General features: G+C 34.2%; 1 protein-coding gene across 1 annotated transcript; it reads right to left on the bottom strand.

Moving 5' to 3' along the window:
- Window positions 1–3287: 3287 nt before the first annotated feature.
- On the bottom strand, window positions 3288–7410 carry LOC132167354 (UPF0481 protein At3g47200-like). The gene is made up of 2 exons (XM_059578300.1): window positions 7318–7410; window positions 3288–4851 (listed from the first exon to the last, which is right to left on the bottom strand). Exon 2 carries the CDS (start codon window positions 4816–4818, stop codon window positions 3409–3411), a length of 1410 nt encoding a protein of 469 aa, XP_059434283.1. The 5' UTR covers window positions 4819–4851; window positions 7318–7410; the 3' UTR covers window positions 3288–3408.
- Window positions 7411–9778: the final 2368 nt, after the last annotated feature.

The raw sequence follows: 9778 nt of genomic DNA, 5'->3' as shown, positions 1-9778 counted from the left end.
ATTGCGTTGTATATATACGAACGTTTCATTGATGGTTTGAACTTATTGCAGGTAATTACTTTGGGCAAGGCTCCTACGCAAGCGAAGGCTTACATCAAGACCCATACAAAGAAAGATGGTAGCTGCCCAAATCCGATGGCCGCAGCGAGAATTGTAAGTGGCAGACACTTTGTCATGAATTTTTATTTATGTATTAAGTTACTGAATCTTAACAATTATATGTATAACAATGATCATGTATAGGCACAGATGGAGGAGTTATTGGAAAATGACCCTGCGGAACGGGTAGATGGGCCCCAGGGGACGATTAGGTGGACAGCGAATGACGCTTATGCTCAAGCACATGACAATAAGCCTAAGTATGTGGGTCATGTTTGAGGGGTTAGTAAGAATATTCTGCCTTCACGCGGCACCATCCACTCATACTATACACCGTCCCAAGCACGGTCGCAGAACTGTGGCAGGACGATGGTCTCGTGTGAAGAACTTGAAAGAGCCATTAAAGCTGAGAGGGAGAAGCACAGGGAACAAATGGATGCGTGGCTGGCGCAGCAAAGGGACGAGATTACTGCGGAGGTGACCACACGGGTGACTCAGCAGGTGACTCAGCAGATGTCTCAGCAGATGGCTGCTCAGATGGTGGCGTATGAGGCCCGGTTTCCCAGCCTTGAGGGGCCGAGACGTTTTGGCTTCGAACCGGAGGTGACGACTATCAGGAATCCGCAAGATGCGGAGTCCCTAACCCGAGTGATTGTGAGATCCTCAGTTGATAGCCGATCAGGTAACAATCTTATTGTTTCTATTTGAGTAACACGATTATCTTACAAGATGAATATCATTTTAATGGCTAGAAATTTTGTTTGGTAAACAAACTTTGTTCGTATCTAACACAGTTGTATATAACACAATTGCAACGTAATATGTGTAGATGACGTAAGAGTAGAAGCTGAGGACGACGATCACAATGAAGTCTAACACCAGACGCCGGCTGGACAGAAGTCTTGTTTGTCAAGACATTATACCCGTCGTTCAGCAACCCCGTGAGTATATATATAATCGAGTAGCATATATATATATATATATATATATAAACTCAAAATAATCTATTTTGTTGTTCCTGATTGGTTTGGTTGTGATTGAAGCTTTGCATAGTTAATCTTACCATATTTGTTGAAGCCACTTCATTGAATAAATGTTTATGTAGATGTATATGTTTATGTAGATGTTTGTGCATAGGTCGTGCAACTATGTATGTCGAGGATGTTTATGTGACAATCATTCAATTTTTTTCTCACTTATTTGGACATTGCTCATCTCTTAGGAGTTAATAAGATTATATGGACAAGTGTCAATTAGCTGATTGATTGTTTGTTTTATTATTTGCAGTTAGTGCGGACAAGTCAGGAGATAATGGTCATGATGATCGATGTTCACTCGGCTTCGGTCGGAGTAGTGTATGACTTGGCTTAAGTTTACATATATAATTTAAGGCTTAAGTTTTTTGTATTTGTGTATAACGTTAGTTGTATTGTATTTTACTATTTCCTACGTTGATGTGTATATATATATTTAGAGTTGGATTATTGTAGTTGGATTGTGATTATATATAGTTGAATTGATTGATTATTGTGATTATATTGTGATTATATATTTGATGTTGGATTGATAGATTATTTATATATAGATTATTGGATTTTGGATTAGTTGGATTATATAATATAACTCGTGTTAACCGGAGAAAATTAAAAAAAAAAAAAAAAAAAATTTCCCTGACAACTTTAGTAACGTGTCAGAATCTGACATGTTACAACCTTTTTGTAACGTGTCAGATTCTGACACGTTACTAAATACTGACACGTTACTAAAGTTCAAATAGTTACGTCCAATTTCATAACCTGTCAAACACGTTACAAAACTTTAGTAACGTGTTAACACCATATATACGTTACTAATGGTCCGTAACCAAAAAAATTGATTCTTGTAGTGAATTCAAACCTCAAGCCAGGATATAAGTATAAACCTGGTTGCAATCTTAAACAGAATTAATGCTGCTGCTTATCACAGAAAAGACTCGAAATAAATTTTAAGCTGCGGTCCTAATTTAGCAGTTGAAGAGCAAAAACAATCACACAATTAGGCTGCCAAGTTTCAGCAACTGCTTCTTTGGTGGAAATACCATTAGAATCAACTCTGTTATAAGTTTTAGGGCTTGAAGGAACAGCAAATGAGGGTTTTTTTTTTTTCAAACTCGGGGCATTCACAAATAAGAACAGATTCCAGGAAACGTGGGATTTCCACCAATACCATCTACAGAAAATCTCCATAATCATTCGAATTGGCACGTCGACAAATTATACCATCTACAGAAAGAACAACCCAAAAAAATTCCCACGTCGACAAATTATACCTCGCAAGGAATTAAAGGTTTTAATTTTCTCGCGTCCCAAATGGTAAAACTCTGACACTGCGGCGAAACCTTTCATTTTCATTTTATTTCTCACATTTTCTTGGTACCCAAACAGACAATTTTTTTCCAAAAGAAACTTGTAACAGATATAATATTCTGTATATGAATTGAAATGGAATTGAACTACTATAAATAGAAATTAGGATGAAAGATCTGAAATTGTATTACTTTTATGACTGCTGCATTTATTTCTGCCCTTCAACTTCAATACCATCATTATAAGTTTTGTTTACTGTTAAATTTTACATTTATGGCTTATCCATCTTTCTTATACTATACTGATTTATTTGGTCTTCTAAATACTTTGCTTTTCCAAATAGTTGTTCATTTTTATTATTTTTTTTGTTTGTTTTTTATGGTCTCAATAGATAACTCAATTGGTCGGAGACTACGCCTCATCAAATAGAAATCACTAGTTCAAATTCCATGACCTTCCCTTTTTCGTTCTGGCATTTGTGGACATGTAAAAAAAATAATAATAATAAATAAAATAAAATAAATAAATGTTTTGGAACATCATAAGGTATTAAGGATCTTTCAAGCACAAAAATTGCGCCCTGTACTGGTTACTTTGTTATAATTTATTTTGCTCCTTCAAAAATTGACAAAATGGTGCGCTGGACACAAAACTCAATTAAACAAATATGTTGATATTGATGCCTCTGTCAATTTATGCCCACAAAATAATGATTAATTTTAAAGCAAACCTTGATCACTGATCATAAAACTCTATTGGATGAAATACAGAGACTCAACGGATGCTAAAACACACAAACAATTCCCACAAATTTTATTGCTGAAATATCATAAACCACTTAGAAAGTTCAAGATTACAAGCTATATATATTAGAGAGAGAGGATAACAGAATTAGCTAAACAGAGATTACAAAGTTCAGATGTCATGCAACTTAAAACAAAGCTAAACGACACATACTTCAATTCTAGACGACGAAAGGCCTAAGGAAATTCCAGAAGGTGAAACCCAGGACAATAAGTCCAATAACAGTTGCCGTGCCTCTAAAAATATTGGGGAAATACTCCCTTTTCAGGGTTGCTAAGATAGGGTTTAAAAAGAACTTATAGTGCCTATTAAGCTTTTTAGCGATATTAATGAAATAAGAGGATGGAGTCTCCACAATCTGAACGCAGAGTTTGTTAATTAGAGACGCCACGTCAGCGTTGCTACCGAGTTGGTTATCAATGACATTCTTCTCAACAAGCAAATCCACATCTTTGTCAGTGTCAACAAGACGGTCCAATAGCAGAACGTAACTGCAGACATAAGTTTTAGATGGATAATGACACTGCTCCAGGGCCATGAGGTTTCGGAAAATAGTTTCGGTATCGTCGTCTATCACAAGTTGTGGGACTTTCAACGTACGCTGGGTAAGCAACAAGCAGATACAGCATGGTAAGCAAGCAATGAAGCATGAGAAACAGAACCACGAATTAATGCATCCCTCACAAGAAGGGACTGATATATCAAGTAAGCGGCTATGATGTTCAACTCCTTTGAATTTCAATCCTGCGTCATCAAGCTTTGTGGCACAATATTGAAGACACAAACTTCGTTCTTTACTGCTCTTTTGTTCTTTACTGCTCTGTTGCGGGTCTTCAATGTCTGATGGAAGAAATGAATATCTTAGCAAATCTGTAAAGTGTTTTACTTTTACTTCCTCATCGATGATGGACTTTGGCTTCTTGTCATAGCATCCAAAGTAATTGCGAGAAAGCTCGACAAATGATGGAGAATCCTCTTTCTTCAGGTCCTGATCCTTGTGTTCCGTAATTTGTTGGCCTTTGACACAGCAAGCGGACATATATAATTCCTCAAGAATAAAAAAAGGAAGTTGATTCTCAAGTAATATCAAGTCATGTAGTATACCAATTTGTAGCCATGGTTTACTTAATATGTAATCATCTTCTTTTGCCTCGGTTTTTAAGAAGAGCTCAATTATGAAGATGGCATCCAACAGAATCATTTGCACAAATTCAGTACCACTTTTGACTCCACAGTCTTTTGAATAGGAATGATAGATATTTTCTTCGTTGCCTTCAATGATCTTTCGAAGATCCTCCTCAATCTTCAGGGTCCGTTTCAAGAAATGCTTCAAATATCTCTGTTTGTGCTTTTCCATGTCCTTCAATTCATCTGCCTCGTGATGAAAGGGTCCTATTGAGACTAGCTTAGGAGTGTAGGCTTCTCCATTTAACTTGCGCAGTTGCTTGGGAACCCTATAGATACAGCATTCTAGCCACTCTGGCGGGTCAGCTGGTGGAATGTGAATCACCAACTCTTCGCATTCCTCAACTTCTTTTGCAATGGAATCACGAGCTAGGGGGCACGCCATGATCTTTAATTTCCAACCCACAAGTTTCTTTTCCTAGTGACAATCATTGGCAATATAATAATAGGTAGGTCAATATCTTATTACATTTTATTTGGCAATATACCTAGGACATGATTGTAAAAGCATCATTCCGGAAACCAACCATAAAATAAAAAAAAAATAAAAAAAAATAAAAAAAAAAAAAAGTGCATAATTAGATATGAACTTTAACTAAAAAGTAAATATGTAAACTTTTGGACAATGATATATGGCCTAAAGTTTTTTGTTTTTTGTTTTTTTTTTTACCTAAGTAATTGATAAGAGAAAGGATGAGAATGGATGAAACAGTCTCCATTATATCTAATTATTATTTCTAATGACAAACATGCTTGAATAGGTAGATCATTCATTATATCTTATTATTATTTCTCATTTAACAATACCTAATTAGTATATGATAGTAAAATCATCATTGGATAGGTTCAAATATCTGATTTTACCTCCCATAATGTGAACTATGTAATATATCCATTTTAAGACCGGCTTTGGTGTATTTAATAAAAATATATAATATAATAATTGTTTTTAGAAAATTTATTGTGACAAAATTTGTTATGAGATATTATAACTTCTTAATTAAAATGAGATAATAGTTATACAATATTTATACTGCACTAGCTAACCACGTAATTTACCTTATTATATATTTTTCATTATCTTGTGATTAATTTTTCGCTTGTAATTAGTAAGGATCTTAAATCTATATAAAAGTGAATTGACACGCTTGAGTTATGCACATATAAACATGTCATACAAATTCTGAGATAGAAAGATTATGTAAAAGTTGTACATATGGACCAGAGATCTCATTCAATTTTATATACGTTATTTTGGCTTGGGATATAGTGATCTCGAAATGTTTAATCTTGCTATCCTTGCCAAGCAAGGATGGAGAATGCTTCGAAACCCAGACACATTGGTGGCTACTATTTTTAAAGAGAAATACTACCCCCAAGGCACATTTATGGAAGCGGCACTAGGACGCAAGCCCTCCTATGCGTGGAGAAGCATATAGAACGCAAAACCCCTATTCACGAGGGGTTGATATGGCAAGTGAGGGATGGCAAACTGATTAGAATTTGGGATGATAAGTGTTTTCCTAAACCCACACTGTACGCTGAACAATCCCCTCTGCGAGGCCTCAACAGAGATGCCAAGGTGAGTGAATTACTAGATGCTGACACTAACTGGTAGAAAACAGACCTTGTAAACAACATATTCAATGGGGAAGAGGCCTGGGCCATCTTCGGTATGGCGGTGTGCCCAAGAAGCAGGAAAGACCAGCTGGTATGGACGGGAACGAAACATGGGGACTTCACTGTATGTACGGAGTGCATACCACTTTCCTCTTGCTTCATTTGTTAGTATTTTTCGTTAACATATATGAAAAATGTAACACGAGGACTAAGTGAAAGGGCTAGGCAATTAAACGGAGTAGATTGTAGCTTTTTAAAGTTTTTTTTTTTAAAAAAAAAAATCACAAATATGATGTAAGTTGGAAGGAGTAGGCCGGTGTAGTTTCCAAAAAATAAAATATGTATCTTTGATGGCTTTTTTGTTCTATAATATATTGTAGACTATTGGAACAAACAACGCAAATGGCCCGGCAGCTCTATCGCGAGGATCATACAGTATATTAAACACATCACTTGTTGGGATATTTAGAAAAAACTTCACTTATCATTTCTCTGATTGTTTATTATCTTGATAATTATACCCTTAAATTTTTATAAAATATTAATTTGGTATATCAATCTTTCAATTTCCTTAAATTTCTTTCAATTTCATCCCTGGGTTAAGATTTTCCATTAAAACTTGCCAAATTTCCCAAAACACCTCTATTAAAAAAATTTCAAAGATTCGGGCATGGATATTTTTGCAAATTCCGTTAAATCATGATCAACGCCTAAATCCTTGCATTTGTTTTTCCTAAAAGAGGGGTATTTTAGAAACTTTGACACCCTTCCATTAGGATTTAACACTTTTTTTTAAAAAAAAAAAAAAAAAACAAAAAAAAAAAAATTGACTTTCTTTCAAAGATTCAAGTGTGGGTATTTTTGCAAATTTCGTTAAATTCTGACCAACACCTAATCCTTGCAATTTTTTTTTTTCCTAAAAAAAGAGGGGTATGAAAATTTTGAAAAAAATTGAAAGATTAATATACTAAATTGACATTTTTTAAAATTTGAAAGTATAATTGCAGAAGTAATTAAAGATCGAGAGTAGTAAGTAAACTTTCCATGAATACTTATGTCATAGGACATCTCCTGCAATATTGGCATGAAACGCTTCAAGGAAAACAAAATTAATGTACCTCAACCAAGTAAATACTTGAATTTATTTTATAATTAGCTTCTCAACAATGAATCCTATAGTCAATGTATTAACAAACTCGACTGGATGATTAAAACAATTCAAAAAAACTTTAATAAAAAATTGAAACGAGAAATTAGTAAGAACCTGCAAATTTCGCTTGCAAGCTAGAAGTGCTTGTAATATTACTTGAGAGCACTAAATTCTTCCTCTTAGTTGCCAACACTCAGGGTTTCTATCTCTTCCTTGCCGACAATGCATCCACTCTTCTTCTTGCACTTCTATATATAGTACTCATGGTTTGTACCTGTCAATGTCATATATATATATCATACCTTTTTAATGATAAAAATACGAGGCAAAAATATATAATTGGTCCCCATAATATATATATTTTTTTTTTCACTTGCAATTAGCTTTATGGGTATAAAAATTGACTACGAACTTTCGGTGATAAGCAAAAAAAATATAAATAGGTCACATACCAACTTTAGTCCAAAAATTTTAATGAAAACACTTAGTGCATGTGCTACATTTTAAAACGAGAATTATTTACATTTTAAAAATTTATAAAAACACACACACACACACATATATATATATATATATATATATATATATATAAAAGAAAAATATAAAATATAAATATAAAAACAAAATGGAAAACAAATATGAGAAAGTGATCAACGAGCCACCCGTTAGGCCAAATGAGGGTGGCCGAGTGATGTGTATATATATATCCATTTCTTTGAGGGCTTATTTTATACAATTTTGAAAATATTTTGATTTGTTTTTAATATTACTAGCTACTTAATTAAATCCATATTCACATTTGAGTGATGTATGCTTCTCTTATTCATTGAATGGAACGTTTCCCTTGGCATTCATTCATTTCACATTAAACTAAAACGTGAAATGAAGACTTTTCTTTGCCCCCAACTCATTGGAGAATTAATTGGGACCATATCTTTATGATCTACGTACTTATTGGTTTGTTGGAGGATGGAGAGTGTTATTTCAACACCAAATATTTGCAGGAATGGGATCCTATCCATCTCTTTTAGTTCTAATCTCCATCTATTCTTAGCTAATTTCATTGTATTGTGTTATTTTGGCTTGGTCATAAATAAAGCTAACTACCTTAATTGTTAGCATGTGGTTATTAGGCTCCCATACAGGCTATGCTGACTTGGGTTGTATATGTTGATGCGGATGCGATTATTTGCAATATAATTGTCTCCATGTCCGCATTATGAGAATATTACTTTTAGATAATCGCATATGCATCAAGTGATTATTAGCCACTACTCACACGATTATTAATTTCTATCCATATATTAGCTAATAGGTCTTTTGGGATTATTTTTGTTTTTTGGGGCTCCTTTGAGGGCTTATTTTATACAATTTTGACAATATTTTGATTTTTTTTTAATATTACTAGCTACTTAATTAAATCCATATTCCTTTAAAGTTTAATCCCCATGCATGTGATGGTTCGTTGACGGGGAGGTGCAGGTGGTTGGACGTTAACGTTGGAGGAGCAAATGATCTCATGCCTTACGCAACATTCACATTTGAGTGATGTATGCTTCTCTTATTCATTGAATGGAACGTTTCCCTTAGCATTCATTCATTTCACATAAAACTAAAATGTGAAATGAAGACTTTTCTTTGCTCCCAACTCATTGGATAATTAATTGAGACCTTGTCTTTATGATCTACTTATTGGTTTGTTGGAGGATGGAGAGTGTTATTTCAACACCAAATATTTGCAGGAATGGGATCCTCTCCATTAATTGTGTATTGCAGGGTGTTACACGAGGATGTATTGTCTAAGGTATTAAGGGGAAAAGTTTTTAACACGATTGAGATAAAATGCATGGGATTCATGTGAATCTTCAAAGTTCAAATATGGAGAGGACCTTGAACTTTAATTAATGATCTAGTACTAGTAATTTATTTTATGTTTTTATTATGAGATAAACTTTTAAAATTATTTTTTTGCCTCACTAAAAAAAATTATTCATTTTTACTTCTTAAAATTCTAATTTAGTACTTGCTGTTGCGAGGTTATACATCCATTATTTTATATCTTGTTGATAAAATATATATGAATTCCAGCCAAGACCTGAAATTGTGTCAATTATTATTTATTAATTCTCTCGATCTCTAATATTTCTAGTTGAATCCCCATGCATGTGATGGTTCATTGATGGGGAGGTGCAGCTGGTTGGACGTTAACATTGGAGGAGCAGATGATGTACATCATGCGTTACTCGATCAGCATTCACAATATTTGGTCCTTGCTGCTCTTACGTCATTGAATGGAACGTTTCCCTCGGCATTCGTTCATTTCACATAAAACTAAAATGTGAAATGAAGACCTTTCTTAGCTCCCAACTCAATGGAGAATTAGTTGGGACCATGTCTTTATCATCTACTTATTGGTTTGTTGGAGGATGGAGAGTGTTATTCCAACACCAAATATTTGCAAGAATGGGATCCATTTCTTTTGTTGGCCCAAAAATATTAATATTGGGACATTTTTGTCTTCAATTTTGACTTAACCTGCTTCTCTCTATTTCAAATGAAATGGAGAGAATCCTAA

Source organism: Corylus avellana, chromosome ca1 (genome assembly GCF_901000735.1).
Source record: "Corylus avellana chromosome ca1, CavTom2PMs-1.0".
Classification (NCBI taxonomy): domain Eukaryota; kingdom Viridiplantae; phylum Streptophyta; class Magnoliopsida; order Fagales; family Betulaceae; genus Corylus; species Corylus avellana.
The sequence above is the reverse complement of the archived record's forward strand: the minus strand, read 5'-3'. Positions and strand labels throughout refer to the sequence as shown.